Here is an 18,236-nt window from a genome sequence, read left to right as displayed (position 1 = left end):
CCAGTTCGGCTCAGGGCACACGCCTACGTTGCGGGTTCCATCCCCAAGATGAACGGGAGGCAACCATTCGGTGTTTCTCTCTCCCATCGATGCCCCTCTCCCCCGACTTTCTAAGGTCAATAAATCATAATCTTCAAAACGAAACGCAGATTCATGGGCACCACACTGAGTCAGGCGCTGCGGTCCGGTCCGGAAGCACGCATTTTTAGGTTTGAAAACACGCTCCCCTCCACTCCTCGGCGGCACTTTTGGCACCTGCTGGCCCCGAGCGGCTCCGCAGGGCGCTCGACGCCCGCCCACCTGACCTCAGAGCAGCGTGGGCGCAGGCCGTGCAGTCCTGGGCAGAGCCGTCTGTTACGCACGAGCCTAGGCAGGCGCTGGCGGCCGCACGGCGGTGCCCAGTCCGGGTGAGGCCGCCGCCGTCGCTCCACCACCTCCTGGCCCCGCTGCGGAGCCGACTGCAGAGGCGGGGGCCGGGGCCGAGGCGGCTCAGCGGCGCCCCTTGGAGGCAAGGCCCCCGGCAGGCTCGCCGGGCTGCGGCTTCCCCGCTCCGCTCCCGGGCACCGCCCCCTTTCCTGGAGCCCCGCCCTCCGGCGGAAGTCACTACGGCGCCTGCGCCGATGCTGCCTCACCCCGTCCCCTACCTACCAACCGGAGTAAACTTCCCATAGTGCCTCGCGAGTCCGGGTTTGATAACAAGCTGGGAAGGTTGGACGCGGGTTGCCTTTGTTGGGGTGGCTCTGCTGTGCCAGGGAGCTCTGCGAGCTTGGGGTCCGGCCACGGCCTCGCGGGGTGCCATGCCGCTTCTTCGGGGCGTGTGGGGAGTGCTGAGCGCCCTGGGGAAGTCCGGAGCAGAGCTCTGCGCGGACTGCGGGACTCGGCTGTGCGCACCCTTCAGGTAGGACCCTCGCCTGGACCCGGCGGCGGGGCGCGCGACGCCCTGGGGCCGGGATGTAGACGGTGTCTCCCACCTTCTGTCCCTCCCAGGAGGTCAGGGACGCTCAGACCCTGTGGTTCAGACCTCGACCTTGCCAAGGGAAGGGTGCCTTTGCAGGCCTGACTCCAGGACGAGTACCCCCGCGCCTTGCTTCCGGCGCCCTCCCCCCTCCATGCTGCCTCCGCGCACCTGGTTCCCCGGCCGCTCTTTGTAAAGTCGCGCCGACAGTCTCCCGCCTTCTTCTAGGCATTGAGGAGGCGGGGCCCCGGAGCTGAAGTACATGATTTCTGCACTCTCTGCCCTTCGTGGGGGTGGGGGGGGGGAGGTCTTCAGTTTTGCAGGCTCTTCCCTCTGGTTAGGGCACGATTGTCAGTGTCACTAGCATCTTCATCACCTCTTATTTGGGGCCTATTGATTGATATACATGTGAATATGATTGGCGCTTAAATCCTTGACATTGGTTCTTTTCTTTTTTTACTTACATGCAGATTTGTGTATATACCCAGATGGTTTTCATCCACTTTGAGTAGTTATCCAAAGAAGCCAATGACTTCTTACGTTCGATTTTCTAAAGAACAGCTAGCCATATATAAAGCTCGGAACCCAGGTAAGGAGTTGGGGGGCTGGTGCCCTTCTCTGATGTAATAAAGAGCTCACTGAGCAGTTAAGCCGTAAACTTGATGTTCACTGCCAACCATCCCTTGACTGCAGGAACATAACCTTCTATTTGAGGGTCTGTGAAATAGCAGGTCTAACATATTTTTCACCGAGTAGAAATGTTTTTGTTGTTAATCCTCGCCTGAAGATATTTTTCCATTGATTTTTTGTTGTTGTTGTTTTTTAGGGAGAGTGGAAGGGAGGGGGAGAGACAGAGAGAGAGGAAGGAAGATCAGAGACACATTGGTTGGTTGCCTCCCACATGCCCCCAACCAGGGCCAGGATGAGGCTGCAACCTAGGTCTGTGCCCTTGACCGGAATTGAACCCACAACCTTTCAGTCCCATGGCCTACGCTCTATCCACTGAGCCAAACCAGCAGGGCAGAAATGTTTTAAATATAATTAAGAACTAATGCCGTAGCTGGTTTGGCTTAGTGAATAGAGCATCAGGCTGCGGACTGAAGGGTCCCGGGTTCGATTTTGGTTAAGGGCACATGCCAGAATTTTGGCAGCCTATTCTCATCATTGATGTTTGTATCTCTCTTTCCCTCTCTTCCTCTCTGAAATCAATAAAAAAAAATTTTTTAAAAAAAGAACTAATGAAAGATATTTTAAAAATAGCAGCATGTAGAATACAAAGCAACTAGGGAAGAAGTTATGAAAAAGCTTAATTTTGGGCCTAGTTGCCATTGGCTTAGAGGACACCGTGAATCATTTTATCTCTTGCCTAGCCCCTTCTGCCACAGGGAATTTTTAATGGGAGTGACAATGAAATAACTTCTGTGGAAGTGTTCTGTAAACTGTAAAAGTCTATACAAATCACTGCTAACGCAAGAGCTTTTGTACTGAAAGATTTCCAGGTTGAATGTTTGACGACTCCCTAGAAAGGCTAATAGGGCCTTCATTTGAGGTTGTAGTGTCAGGATAATAACTAAATTAATAATAGCTAACTTTTGCTTATGATTTCTAAAGCCCATTCACAAACAATACATCACAGGGCACTTCTGAAAGTCAAATGAGATATAATAAAAATTCTCATAAAGAATTGGTTTATGAGACATAATTAAGGGCTCACACCTTTTTAAAATGTAGGAGTTGAAATTAGTAAGTGGTTTGTTAAAGTATTTATACCCTTTTTAGTTAAGAGGAGGAAGGACATGGGGAATAATGACTTGATTTTAGAAAAGTTTAGCTTGTTTGCAACTGGTATTTCTGTAATTCAAATCCAAGATGGTGGTATATGAATCAAGACTGTATTTTGTTCTTTACTCAGATGTTATGAACTTAATTCCTAAAAGGCTCGAAAAAAATGTTTGACTGAAATATGAAGTAAAGAACTTGAAGAAATTGATTACTGTACTGCTTAAACTAGCAATCAAGTTCTGAGTACTGTTTTGGTGATATGTGATATACTCCTTGGTTATTAGATAAAAGACTTTAACAATTTGGATAAAGCACTAACGTTATATATTTATTTATTTTTTGTAATTCTTAACCTGAGGATATTTTTCCATTGATTTTTAAGAGTGGAAGGAAGGGGGAGAGACACAGAGAGAGAGAACATCAATTGTTTGCCTCCTGCAGGTGCCCCGACCTAGAGTCAGGGATGGGATGGGGATCTAGTCTGCAACTGAGGTATTGCCCTTGACCAGAATCGAACCCGAGACCCTTCAGTTGTTGCGTCAATGCTTTATCCACTGAGCCAAACTGGCTAGGGTTAAAGTTATTTAAATTGGTTAAAGAAAAGCTAAATCATTGTATTAAGTTGTGTGTGGTATAGAGTTGTCTAATAAAACTTACTTTTAGAGCTGATGTGTTATGATTTCCTGGAAATCTTTAGGAGTTATTCATGAGACATAAAGTTGTGACATCTTTTCTCATTCCAATCCATAGAAGCGAAAAATTCAGAACTAATTAAAAAAATCGCGGAGGTATGGAGGGAACTTCCTGAATCAGAGAAAAAGGTAAGCATGTAGGTTTTCAACATTGCTGGCCAGTTATTCTGCAGGTGTCATGCCCTTTAAAGGACCAAATGACCCAGAGATGATGTTTTTGTTGTTGTTTGATTTTTAAATATCTATTATATACAGAGGAACTTCATACCTTCTGATCTACATAAATGATGATAATATGGATGCGTGGGGTGGTGATGAAGGGTTGGCAGCAATGTGAAATTGAAGACTACTTGCTAAACTCTCAAGTTGGTTAGCATGTATATGATGAAAAAGCCATGATTTTGGTCCATATAATGTGATCCCAGAGCACATTTTCCACATGATGGTTCAGTCTGTCTTTATCTGAAGTCATGCAAGTTGTCTTTCCTTGGTAGCAACAGTTTATTGACTTACTGTTTTTATTTATTTATAGATATATGAAGATGCTTACAAGGCAGACTGGCAGGCATACAAAGAAGAGCTAAACAGAATTCAAGAACAGCTTACTCCAAGTCAGAAAGTGTCTTTGGAAAAAGAAATGATGCAAAAACGTCTAAAAAAGAAATCGATATTAAAAAAGAGAGTGAGTATCATTGAAATATTTTTTTCCTTTAACAAAGAACTGAAATTTACATAACTACATGAATATAGGGAGCTTTCTCTTATTTTGATGCTGTGTGTGGTACTATATGGTAGAATGTCAGGTGTACTCTAATTAGGAACAGTGGGATCATCCTCTTCCGCCACCAGGACCATCTGTCATTGAGTCTGTCTTGGAAACTCTTGTTGCCACTTCGGGATGTATCTGATTTTAAAATACATAGTTAGGACTGGCATGAAAGCTATAGGAACAGCCAAATCTTGGATAGTAAAAACCTTTGTTTCTGAGTTTTGTCTAGAATAGCCTACTGATTTGAATTGTTCTAAAGGTAATAGTGAATGTGATTCTATATATTGCTGAATAGACTAAATTTATTAGCATGTCAGGGAAAAGTGCCTATTGTAGCTAATCAAATAAGTCCCTTTAAGATGAAATACTATTTTTCCTCATTAGAAACCCTACACAGGGCCCTGGCCGGATAGCTCAGTTGGATAGAGCATTGTCCTGATACACCAAGGTTGTGAGTTCAGTTCCCAGTCAGGGCACATTGACTGGGAATTGAAATAAGAAGCAGCCAATGAATGCATAAAATAAGTGGAACAACAAATCGATGTTTCTTTCTCTCTCTCAAATCAGTAAAAAAAAAAAAAAACCCCAAATCCATATGGTTCAAATTTTGTGGTTCCTAATTTAAGTATTAATCCACATAAATTCCATCGTTTGAAAATTAGACATTTTTGTATAAAACCAGAATTAGGTATGAAGCGGTCAGCTTGCTATCTAGTTCATATAGTATAGAAAATGGTCATCAGAATTAAAACTATTTCTCTGAAAAAGTAGGTTAGAACCTTTAATGTCAGATGCCAAGATATGTATTCCTGATCTTAATGTTTTAAGTCCCCCTAAGGACTCAGCCAATTTCAAGTCAGTAATCTAAGGTTGCTGATCCAGTTAGTAAAAGGATTGAGTAAAGTACCAATAGTGAGAAATACAGCCTCTGCCTTAGGGACGGTATTTGGAGGGGTGAGTACTAAAATTTACTCTCCCTTTCTTCTTAATGCATGCAGCCAGTGCTGCGTGGAGAACACTAAAATGAAGATTAGACAGAAAGGGTTTCCCTTTGAAATATTTCTTCCTTTCTCTCTTCTGGCATTCCCATTATGTTTTTGTTACACCTATTTTAGTTGTCCCATAGTCCTGAGTGTTCTGGGTTTTTTAACCTCCTCATCTTTGTTCCCTTTATTTTTGGGTTTTCAAGGATTCTATTAATATGTCTTGTAGCTCAGATTCTTTCATCAGCTATGTCCAGTCTAATAAGCACATCAAAGGCATCCTTTATTTCAGCTACAGTGTTTTTGCTTTCTAGAATATATTTTTATTGATTTTTAGAGAGGAAGAGAGAGGGAGAGAAAGATAGAAACATCAGTGATGAGAGAGAATCATTGATTGGCTGCCTCCTGCATGCCCCAACACCAGGGATCAAGCCCATTAGCTGAATTGAACCATGACCTCCTGGTTCATAGGTCAATGCTCAACCATGTCTGCTGGGCTTCTTCCTCTACTTTAGTAAAGGGAGTAAAAAGAATTTAGCCCATCTCTTTTCTTTTTTTTTTTTTTTTCTTTCGCGTTTTGGTGATCACATTTATTGGAAGGGTTGGAGAAACATAAAAATGCCATTTAGCTTAAGAATTTATGAGTTGCCGAAACCGGTTTGGCTCGGTGGATAGAGCGTCGGCCTGCGGACTGAAAGGTCCCAGGTTTGATTCCGGTCAGGGGCATGTACCTGGGTTGCGGGCATATCCCCAGTGGGAGATGTGCAGGAGGCAGCTGATCGATGTTTCTCTCTCATCGATGTTTCTAACTCTCTATATCTCTCCCTTCCTCTCTGTAAAAAATCAATAAAATATATTAAAAAAAATAAAAGAATTTATGAGTTATGTACAAATAAACTCATTTCAGGAGCAGAAGAATCTTTGGTCATTTCTTAATATCAAAATGTATACAGGTTTCTTTTTGAATATCTTCTATCTTTAAAGACACAATCATATAAAGTCCTAATTTCCATACAGGATATATTCTTTGTTTCAGCCAACTCTCAATGGAGGGGCAACTAGCACAACACCATCTCCCTGGGCAGAAAGCATTGGAATATCCCATTTTGTTGATTTATATATCTCTTCATATATTTCTTCATCAATTTCTATAGTAGTCACAGTTTCTCCCACTTCTCCCAATATCATATTTAAATGTGATGATGGGCCTGGGTTGCAGATTTCGTTCCCAGCCTGGTCGGGGTGTGTTTGGGAGGCAGCTGATCCATGTGTCTCTCACATCCATGTTTCTCTCTTAGCCCATCTTTGGGGGTTAAAGATTGAGAGACATGCAGGGAAGGAAATGAAATGAGAGGTTATTAAACAGATAGTCTAGTGTTCACAAGCTGTGGTGGAAGCATGTAGTAGTTTGGCCAAGGAAATGGTAGTGCCCTGTAAGAATGAAACTGAGATTGTCTTATTTTTTAAAAAAGATTTGTACATATGTGCTCAGTTAGTCAGTTCATGGAGACCATGAAAATAATATGTAAAGGAAATGTAGGGAAAATAACTCAAAATCTATTATGTTTTTCAAAATAATGCTATCAAATTCTGACCTCACAAGGGAATAATTGCATACTTTATATAAGAATCAGAACATTCACATTAAAGAACATTCTGCATAATGCATAGTAGTGAATACAGTTTCTGTAAGTAAAATTAAGTCTCAGAGATGTTAAAACTGTATCTAACTCTTCCATTTTCACTCCTCAGGAGTTAACACTGCTTGGAAAACCAAAAAGACCTCGCTCAGCTTATAACATTTTTATATCTGAATGCTTCCAGGGAGCTAAGAATGGTTCAACACAGGTAAAATAGATCTGCATTTATTTTTTAAATGTTTATTTTAGTTTTAGAAAAAATTAGACAGGAAATGTTAGGGGTGCTTTTGCTTCTTCTATCATTGTCTTTCTTGGTTTACTGATTCTGTTATAGAGTCTTCCCCAGTGAGGATACATGGGAGATTAGTTTTTAGAGTTCTTGCATGTCTGAAAATGTCTATATTTTCACGTTTGATAGTTTGGGCATAGAATTGTTTTATGTTCTTTGAAAACTTAAAAAAAAATACTCCTTTTATAACTTCTGTATTGCTTTTGAGAAGTATAAATCCATTTTGATTATTGGCCTTTAGAATATCTGTTTTGTTTTTGTTTTTTTCTCTGTTCTGACTCTAGAACTTTTACTGTTTGTTTATGCATCTTCTGAATTGATACTCTAATTTTCTTGTCTTCTCTGTATTGTTTTTTCTTAGCCTTTTTTGCCCTTCTTTCTGGGATACAGTATACATTTCCATGTAATCTCCCTGTTTCCAGCATGGTATCACCACCCCTACCTTACCTGGTATCCACTGAGTACCTCATATTTTACTGTTGTGAGAGGATAAATGTCCTAGAATCTGCCCATAGTGGGAATTTAACCTTTTTATAAGCACTTTCTATCAGGCCTCCTAACCGTACCTCTATTTTATACCTATCTGGTGCTGCCAGTTCCTGAGCTACCTCAGAATTCTACGTTGTAAAACACTTTGCATTTTTGGCTTCCCCACTGCTGGTTTGGGAATGAATAGCTTTCATGAGTTAGGTAAGCCAGGAACCATGGCTGCATCTGCTCTTCAGCTTCCAAACTTTTGTGTTCGTAGTGCTCTCTCCTGTTTTCTTTGTCTGTGTGGGTTTATGCCTTAAATTTTTTTGTTTATTCATTTAATGTTTTTTATTTTAAAACTAGAGGCCCGTTGCACGAAGATTCGCGCAATAGACCTTCCTTCCCCTGGCTGCCGGCACCGGTTTTCCTCCGGCACCCGGGACCCAGGCCTTTGGTCGGGCCGCAGCAAGGCTTGGCTTCTCCTCTCCTGCCGCAGTGAGGCTTGGCTTCTCCCCTCCGGCCGCAGCGGAGAAGCCAAGCCTCTTCAGTCTTCAGTCTTCACTCCAGCCGGAGCCTTCAGTCTTTGCTCCGTGCCTGCGTATGCAAATTAACCGCCATCTTTGTTGGGTTAATTTGCATAGTCGCTCTGATTGGCTGGTGGGCTTAGCGGAGTGACACCAGTTTGCATGTTTCTCTTTTATTAGTGTAGATAACAAATTTATTGCTCACAGTTTTGGAGGCTGGGAAATCCAAGGTCAGGGTGCCATCACAGTTGCCTACTGATGAGGACCCTCTTCCTGGTTCCTGGCTGGTGCCTTCTCAGTATGTCCTTACGTAGTGGAAGGGCTCATTTAATGGGGTTTAGGAGGGTTCGATATGGTCAAGGGCATATGCCTGGGTTGCGGGCTTGAACCCCAGTAGGGAGCGTGCAGGAGGAGCTGATTGATGATTCTCTCTCATCATTGATGTATCTATCTCTCCCTCTCCTTTCCTCTCTGAAATCAATTAAAAAAAATGTATATATATCCCTAGCCAGTTTGGCTCAGTGGATAGAGTGCCCGTGGACAGAAGGGTCCTGGGTTCGATTTTGGTCAAGGACTCATACCTCTGTTGCAGGCTTGATCCGGACTCATGGGGGAGGCAGCCGATTGATGTGTCTCTATCACATTGATGTTCCTTTCTCTCTGTATCTCCCCCTCCCTTTCACTTTCTCTAAAACTCAATGGAAAAATATCCTTGGGTGAGAATTAATAAAATATATATATATAACTTTAAAAATTTTTTAAAAGAAAAAGAATATGAAAAAATTGAAAGCATTAAAGTAATTCCTTCCAAATCTAAGAGTCAGAGCAGTTATTTCATGATTAACTGTCCCTGAATATTAGAAATGTTTATGAAGATCAGTTAAAAATGTTCAGAACATAACGGTTATGTAGTCTGAGGTACTATCTGGCACCTCTGTTTTTTTGTTTGTTTGTTTTATTTTTTATTTTTGTTAAATATATTTTATTGATTTTTTACATGGAGAAAGGGAGAGGGATAGAGAGCTAGAAACATCGATCAGCTGCCTCCTACACCCCCCCCCCCCCCACTGGGGATGTGCCCACAACCAAGGTACATGCCCCTGACCGGAATCGAACCTGGGACCCTTCAGTCCGCAGGCTGACTCTCTATCCACTGAGCCAAACTGGTCAGGGCAGGTTACCTCTGTTTTTGTCAATAGGAAAATAAAATTCATTCAAAGTTCTGCTCAGAAATAATGGCCCGCTCTCCTTCACATTCCCCTCCTTCTGCCCCTCATTTGCCACCCACCCACCTTCCCTTTATTCTCTGAGCTCTGGGAGCAATAGCATAGGCAGCGTGATGTACACTGACTCTGACTCGTCTTTGCCTCTCTTCCAGCCATGGGGTCCCTGTATCCCTTTAATTTTATAGAAGAACCAAGCCTAAGGGAGGTAATAGGTCTTTTTTTCTGAGTCACTTAATTAAATTTAGCTAAGTAGAATTGAAGATGTGTTGTATTGTTCTTTTGACTACACCTAAACACTTTGGCACCCATTTTAGAACAAAACATTAAGTTACAAGAAGTTAGACTACAACGTAATATACTTGAATATTAGTATTTCTGAATTTAAAAAAAGATAAATTTTATCTGCACAGTAAAGGAAATCATCAACAAAATGCAAAGCAATCTATCAAATGGGAATAAATACAGGCAGTCCTCGGGTTACGTCAGACTCCATGTATGTCATTTTGTGGTTGCGTCGCCATCTCCCATTTATTTATAAAAAGAAATATACCATCATTTTGACGTATGTACATATGTGCTTTATGTTTTTTGTTATTTATTTACCACAAGTAAAGGTCAGGAATTGTTATCTTTTAAATTTTTTACTGTTTCATTTCATTACTGCTGTGTATGTGCTCCATGTGAGTGATGTAGGTGCTTATGTAGGTGGGTTCTATTGTATTTGCATATTATATATCTGATAAGTGGTTAACATGCAAAATATATAAAGAATTCAACTCAGCAAAAAAAAATCTGATTAAAAACGGGCAAAGGATCTGAATAGACATCTTTCCAAGAAAGACATAAAGATGGCTAACAGGTATATGAAAAAGATGTTCAACATCACTAATTATCAAGGAATTGCAAATCAAAACCACAGTTCACCTCACACCTGTTGGAATGACTGGTGTCAAAAGAAATGTGTTGGTGTAGATATGGAGAAAAGGAAACCCTTGTGCATAGTTGGTGGGAATGTGAGTTGCGGCAGCCCTCTATGGAAGACAAAAGAGTTCCTGAAAAACTTAAAATTAGAAATATCATATGTCCAGCAATATTACTTCTGGGTATGTATCCAATGAAAAAAGAAAACACTAACTTGAAAAGATATCTGAACCCCCATGTTCATTGCAGCGTGATTTACAATAGCCAAGATGTGGAAGCAATCTAAATGTTCATTAGATGAAGTAATTTAGCCATAAAAAAAAGAAATAAATCTTGCCATTTGCAACAACATGGATTGATCCTGAAAGCATTATACTAAACTAGAGGCCCAGTGTGCAAATTCATGCACCAGTGGAGTCCCTAGTCCTGGCCTGTGGGATTGGGCTGAAACCGGCTCTCCAACATCCCCCGAGGGATCCTGGATTGCGAGAGGGCACAGGCCAGGCTGAGGGACTCCACTGGTGCGCAGTCGGGGCCGGGGGAGGGATGCGGGAGGTTGGCCAGTTGGGGAGGGATCGTGGGAGGGCTCCAGGGCATGCATGTCTGGACCATCTTGCTCAGTCCCGATTGGCCAGACCCCAGCAGCAAGCTAATCTAGTAGTTGGAGCGTCTGCCCCCTGGTGGTCAGTGCACATCATAGCAACTGATCGACTGATGGACTGTCTGCTTCCTGGTGGTCAGTGCACTCATAGCGAGCAGTTTAGTGGCCTTAGAATATCATTAGCATATTATGGTTTGATTGGTTGAACAGCCAGCTGGTCAACCAGACACTTAGCATATTAGGCTTTTCTTATATAGGATGAAATAAATCAGACCACAGAAAGACAAATACCATATGATCTCACTTATATGTGAAATCTAAAAAAATAACTGAGCTCATAGATAAGGAAACAGATTGGTGATTGCCAGGCATGGGGGTGGATGAGATGGGTAAAGGTGGTTAGAAGGTACAAACTTCCACTTATAAAAAAGTCTTGGAGATGCAATGTACAGCATGGTGACTAGAGTTAATAAATTTGATAGTTGCTCAGAGAGTAGAACTTAAAAGTTCTCATAAGAAGAAAAAAATTATGGTGACAAATGTTAACGACTTACTGTGTTGATCATTTTAGAATATATACAAATATTGAATCATGTTGTACACCTGAAACTAATACAATGTTATATGAAAATTATATCTCAGTAAAAAAGATAAGTATCTTTATTCCAGTCATTTTGTATGTTTTAAGTTTAATTTAGAAAGAAGATATTAAGAATTGATGAGGCATTAATATCTGAGTATGATAAAATGATGTAAAAATGATGATTTTTAGTATCTATGAGTTTTTTTGAAATGAGTAATAAAAAATAAATTTTCTTTAATCACTTAAGTCCCTGGATCTGCTATTTAAACATATGTTATTTTACAGGTAAGGCTGAAATCTATACATGAAAGCTGGAAAAATCTCTCCAGTGCTGAAAAGCAAGTAAGTATGGTTTTAGTCTCAAATATCTAGTTAGAATATCTGTGAGAGAATGTATTAAAGCAGTGGTTCTCAACCTTCCTAATGCCGCGACTCTTTACTACAGTTCCTCATGTTGTGGTGATTCCCAACCATAAAATTATTTTCGCTGCTACTTCATTACTGTAATTTTGCTGCTGTTATGAATCGTAATGTAAATATCTGATATGCTATATGTGTTTTCTGATGGTCACAACCCACAGGTTGAGAACCGCTGTATTAGGGCAAGGCTTGATTCATGTGAAAACGACCTTATATTACTTATAATACAGTTAAAGTATTTTTAAATAATTTCATATTCCTAGAATCAATTTGGCTTTTTTCTTTTGGTAGTTTTTAACTGCAAATAAAATTGATATTTAAAACAATGTCACACCAAATTCAGTGTCCAGTGTATGCAGTGACAGTCACACTGTGCCTCTGCTCCTTCCCCACAGCTCAAGCCCTAAAATTGTAACAATTTAATTAATACAAATCTTTAACTCTTACCTTATCTCACAAAAACATTCCTTCTCCAGTCCCCCTTTATACATGTAGAAGAAGAAGGTAATTTTCATAGTATATATGGAAGCATTTCAGACATCAATGGTGAAGATTCTTCTGAAGAAATCATTTTAACAATTACACTTTTTCTCAGGTATATATTCAACTTGCTGAAGATGATAAAGCTCGTTATTACAGTGAAATAAAATCTTGGGAAGAACAAATGGTTGAAGTTGGACGTGAAGATCTTCTTCGTCGCAAAGTGAAGCCCCAATCAAAAAGCTCTGAGGAATATTAAATAGAAGATGGAGTTATGTCCATAATGGATAGACACAAGAAACCAATTAGGTCTCAGTATCTGAAACTGTTATAAAATTAAAAGGATAAAGCTGGTCAACATTTTATAATTCTTTTTTCTCTAGCCCATGGACTTCTGCCAGTTCAGTACATTTTGTATTGGTATCTTGCTTTGGAAAACTCAAACATAGAAAAGTTCATCCAAAATTTATTTTGTGTTTAGCAACTACTGAGGATCAAAATAATCATGAAATGTATCAGTAACATTTTACCTTTGATAAAGGTGAGTCAGACTGTGAAGTTTTTTTATAATATTTGATGATTGTGGAAAGAGTATTCTTGTTTCCTTATATTATGGAGGCAGGGGTTTCCTATTCAGAAGTGTCCCAAGTTGTAAAGCCAGAGTGTTCTATGATTAATTGTGCATTTTTTAAAGAGCACCCAGAGCTCATTTAGGTAAGCTCCAATCCCTAGGTGTACTTTATATTCAGAGCTGATGGTTCTACAGGCAAGGGCTTGCTGGTTTCAGTTGTAATTTTTTGTACAAAAGATGGAGAGATTTGTGAACCTTTTCTTCATTGTCTTTTTTCCTAAAGTAAAAAAAAACTAAGAAGTATATACTAAATCAATACATATTGTTTTATATTTCATAGAATACAATTTTTGTTTCCTAATTATATGTTTAAGGTAAAACATTTGATTTACAGCTTCTTTCTGTCTTTTTTTTTTTTAAGTAGGGATTTATATTCTGAATTATTTTTTCTCTCTCATGTGAGTATATTTATCCAGAGAGAACTTGTTTGGTAAGTTTTAAAATGAGAGATCCAGAAACAAGTTTCCAAAGTCTTTAGACTTACAACCTGTAATTTTAAAACATTTTATATAAGATAAAAGACTATATAAGGGACAGCTAACTCTGCCCATGGGCCAAATCCAGCCCACTGCCTGCTTTTCATGGCCTATGAGCTAAGAATGGTGTTGGCCATTTTAAAAAAAGAGTATTTCAAGACACATGAAAATTAATATGTTCAATGTTCATACATAATGAATGAGTATGAAATACAGCCATACTCATTAATTTATCTGTTGTTTATGGCTGCTTTTGTGCAACAGTGACGGAGTTAAGGAGTTGCTTCAAAAACTAGTTTGCAAAGCCTAAAATTTTTACTGTCTAATTCTTTACAGAACAAGTTTGCTAACCCATGATCTACAGTATAGTGTAGTATGATAATATGTTGGGATAGGTTTTTTAACTGATTGAGAGGTTTCTTGTTTTAGAATCTTTGTCACCATTGTCTTAAGAGGAAAAAGGTCAAGTCACAGAAGAAGCTAAACAAACTATTGATCCACCGTGTTAGCAAGAAAAATAATCTTGTTTCAAATTACTTTGTATGATAATAGAGTTCCATTTAGTGTGAATGAAATTCTCTTCAGTTATTTCCTATGACTTAGTAAGTGAATCTTAAGAGTTTTCCAGTTAGAACATATCACAAAAACCTTTCCATCTTTTACCACTTGTTTATCCTCTTGAGAGTCAGCAAAAGTTTTCAAAATTCACACTTCCTTTTTGAGCAAAACAATTCATCTTTCATCATTAGTTCATAAGAATAGGATAACCCAAAATTTATACGTATCTTATATTATGCAAACTATTTAGGAATTCTGGATTCTAGATCTACAGAAAAATTTTGAGGATTTTTGTTGTTTGTGGATAGAAAATAAGTAAAAAGTCATGACTTGTTCTATACTGAACTTGACAAAAGTATGTACTGAAGAGAAAAATATAAGAGGAAGCTTAAGATTTAAATATTTGAAGTTAGGTGTTTTCAAACAATTTTCTCCTGTGGTTATGAATACAGGACAAAGTTGGCTACGAATTAAATAGATACTGTGAGGAGAGGAGTTGGGGAAGAAGAGTTGTGCTAGTGTCTATTGCAGCCTTCCTCAACGGGGTTTCCGGGAGAGATTAAGCCCTAATTCCCTGTGGCATATAGAATGGTACTGATTATGTACCATATTTAGGAGAATGGAGAACTCATTCAAGTCGTATATTGTGTTCTGTGCTTCAGATGAGCCCAAGGAGCATGTGGGAGTCAGTGTTTGTGATGTAGGTTGGGTGAGGTTAAGATATGAGTTATGTAAACATCTTTGCTATTACTTTTTTCTGTGCTCTTTTAGCATCCAACTACATAAACTGTTTTATACAGAAAACATTCAAGTCATATCTTCCCAGTTATATTAGGAAGTTCAGTGATGAGTAAGTTCAAGTATTGATAATTTAATAAAGGGAAAAAAAAGTGTGAAAAGAGCTAGAGCAAAACCATTTTATGATAACATCAAATTTTATTTGGTTTCCTTTGTTTCTAAAAGAATGTCAGTTTTAATGCTTTAAATATTAAGATAATCTGAGTCCACGCCTTGCTTAGTAAATTTAAGTACATGTTGAAGACTGGTGTGCGTATACCAAATGCCTTCCAGTTTAACAGTATGTCCAAATTTTCTATTATGAAGAATAAGCAATTAGGTCAGTCACCAGTGGCCACTCATCTAAAGCCTTACTTTTTAGACCTAAGTTGACTTAACAGAGTAATTGCTGTAGGAGCTAAAAGAAGAGTCTGCTACAGGGAAAGATGCTGAAGAATTGAAAGTGGTGTTTATGCTTTTCTGAGCATATGCTGTTCAGAGACATAAAGAGATTTCTATACTTTCGTTCATTAGACTAGTATTAGGTTTGAAATAATTTGATGGCAGGAGAGGGTTGTGTGATAATTCTACTTACTGATGTTTAAAGGATATTGTGTGAAGATTCAGCCTACCGTAATCATGTTAATTTTGCTATTGCTTTTGGCTAAAACTCCCTTCTTGAAAATGCCATTTTTAAAAAACAGGGTGTATTTTTTATAGTTGCTACAAATGTGTGTATTTAAATTTCTGAATTAAAATATAAGTTGATTTAAAGTAACTAGCGAATTCTACTGATTTTTTTTCTGACATTTACCTTACATAAAATTAATCACCACCAGGAAGTTTTTATATATTAAGTGATAGTACCCATTGATTTTCCCAAGAAACATTGATGTTTCTTGCTAACACGGTGGATCAATTTTATCAGTATTAACTGTGAGGATATTCTCTTCCGTTCTTTCTCTCACAGCCACTCGCCCTTTTTATAGCACCAAACTCTTACAGACAAATTTGAAAATATTATAAGCACAAACTGTTGAAGTTTTAAAGCAGTAATATTCTTTTTAAAATTGAACCTTTGGGAAGGAAAGACTAAGAAAATGAACATATTATCATTACTTTTCACATTGTTCACAAAGTCCTTTTGGTAATTGATTAGATCATTAATTATATTTAATGGAAAATACGTAAAACAAAACATTTTCTAGGAGAGTTGACCCTCCATATCTGTGGGGAATTGGTTCCAGGACCTCTCACCACGACACCAAAACCTGTAGATGCTTAAGTCCCTTATATAAAATAGTTATACTCAATAGTTGTTATAATGTATTGTGTAGGGAATAATGACAAAACATTGGTACATATTTAGTATACACAACCATCCAGGCCTATAACTGCTTAGCACAATATCAGCAACAAGAACTTTCCAAATATTTTTAATGCAGTTAGCCCATGCATGCAGAATCCACAGATAATGGAGGGCCTACTACATGAAAACATGAATGTATATATTTTACTGGCTAAGGAGCTAAATACAATTAGCTCTAAATAAGGATTTTAAATAAACATTTTAAAATCACCCTAATATTTAAATCATCCTTACATAATGGTTTCTGATTTATATAAGTGGTGTGTAAGAAAATACTTGAATGTATTATTTTTTTGCCTGTATTTAAAGTTTGTCCAATTTCATTCTCCCGCACTCATCATGTATAAAAGATAGGGGAAGAAGGGAATACATAATTTTGACCTTACCGCCTGTCAGCTACTGGCCTTTACATTAGAAAACTTGATTTGATTATACCCATCTTTAAGGTTGTATATTTATTAGAAATTTTGTGCAATGAATCGTGAGTAGGATTATGTGATGAGAAGAGGGCTCCAAGTTACTATTTTTATTTTTTGTTAACCTGAGAATACTTTTCCATTGATTTTTAAGGGGAGGAGAGAGAAACATCAATGTGAGAGGGACCTCAATTGGTTGCCTCCCAAATGTGCCCCTACTGGGCTGGGGATCCAACCTTCACCCAGGTATATGCCCTTGACCGGGAATTGAACCCTTGGCCCTTTTTGGTGCATGGCCCTGCACTCTGAGCAACACTGGCCAGGGCTCCAAATTTTTTTTATTAATTATTCAGAAATTGTTGAAGCCTTAGGACCAGTCTACTCAATTTTGGATTTTTTCCCCTTGGTCACCAGTCAGAACAGATCCTCAATACTTACGTAACTAAAGTGAATAGGAATTTTACTGGTACGTACAGATGCCCAGTAGTTTTTTCCAAGCTGGAATTTATACCCTGACTATAAGACTACTTAGGTGAGGATAGTGGAGATTTGTTAAAAGTGTAGAAATTTTGTCTTAATTTTGAATAATACCTGAATTTATATAAACTGTATCAAATATTACTTTGACCTAAAAAACTCAGGATATTATGTGTGGGAAGCAACCGATCAATGTTCCTCTATCCCTCTCCCTCACTCTTTAGAATCAAGAGGGAAAAAAAAGAAACAGTTCGCTCCCGGGTTTCGGCACAAAAAAAAAAAAAAAAAAAAGAAACAGAAAAAAAAAAACTTCAGGATATTTCCCCAAAGCTATCTCCTAGCCCTCAGTTTTTGCTTTTGTAGGGCTTCTACTTTTCATTTGTAATAAGAACCTGAATGTCTTTGAGACATGTCACAACCCTTGGCCAATACTATTATTGAAGCGTTATATTGGATTCAGAAGGGAAGTATTCCTCTTTATGAAAAATGGGAATTGATTGTTAATTCAATTTGTTGCTGAATAGTAAGAACAAGAAAATGTAAGAACAAAAATAAATTAGAACTAGCCGTTCTTCTCTATAAAGACCAAGTAATGAGGAAAAAAAGTTTGAAAATAGTGAGATTAAGCCCATTTCCACTCATTAATGGTATCATTTTGCAGCACAGAAGTTTTAATTTTGATGTTATTTTTTTGTTGCTTATGTTTTTGATGTCATATCTAAGAAAGAGTTGCCAAATTTAAGTTTATGAAGATTTACCCCGTTTTCTTCTAAGTTTTGATAATCCATTTGAGTTAATTTTTATATATGGTGTAAGGTAGGGGTACAGCTCCTTTCTCTCAAATATGGATATTTGTTGTCCGAGCACCATTTGTTGCTACCCCTGTAAAAAATCAGTTGACCATAGGTATATTTTTTGAAGTCTTAATTCTTTTAGGCTGACCTATATGTCTATCTTTATGCCAGTACCACATTGCCGTCACACTGTAGCTTTGTGTAGTAAGTTTTGTAACTGGCAGTGAGCGTTCTCCAACTTAGTTCTGCGTTTTCAAGATTGTTTGGGCTATTCTGGATCTTTTGTGTTTCCATATGTTAAGGTTAGCTTGTCAATTTCTGCAAAGAAGCCAGCTGGGATTCTGATAGGGATTTCATTGAATCTGTAGTAAAATTGGTGCTTTTTGATATTAGTTTCTATTT

The 18,236-nt window shown here is 38.7% G+C and overlaps 1 protein-coding gene across 1 annotated transcript; it reads left to right on the top strand.

Moving 5' to 3' along the window:
- Window positions 1-685: 685 nt before the first annotated feature.
- On the top strand, window positions 686-13,583 carry TFAM (transcription factor A, mitochondrial). Its single transcript, XM_081105133.1, has 7 exons — window positions 686-898; window positions 1,426-1,544; window positions 3,488-3,558; window positions 3,962-4,111; window positions 6,934-7,029; window positions 11,722-11,778; window positions 12,452-13,583. Exons 1-7 carry the CDS (start codon window positions 798-800, stop codon window positions 12,593-12,595), a joined length of 738 nt encoding a protein of 245 aa, XP_080961259.1. The 5' UTR covers window positions 686-797; the 3' UTR covers window positions 12,596-13,583.
- Window positions 13,584-18,236: the final 4,653 nt, after the last annotated feature.

The sequence above is a fragment of the Myotis nattereri genome, assembly GCF_964212035.1.
Source record: "Myotis nattereri genome assembly, chromosome: 13".
Taxonomy (NCBI): domain Eukaryota; kingdom Metazoa; phylum Chordata; class Mammalia; order Chiroptera; family Vespertilionidae; genus Myotis; species Myotis nattereri.
This window is presented reverse-complemented; position numbering and strand designations above follow the sequence as displayed.

Bases quoted from the DNA above. Each gene is read 5' to 3' on its own strand.
- TFAM (XM_081105133.1), top strand. From the start codon at position 798: ATGCCGCTTCTTCGGGGCGTGTGGGGAGTGCTGAGCGCCCTGGGGAAG. The intron at 899-1,425 runs GTAGGACCCTCG...ACTTACATGCAG, and splicing joins CGGCTGTGCGCACCCTTCAG to ATTTGTGTATATACCCAGAT. The intron at 4,112-6,933 runs GTGAGTATCATT...TTCACTCCTCAG, and splicing joins AATCGATATTAAAAAAGAGA to GAGTTAACACTGCTTGGAAA.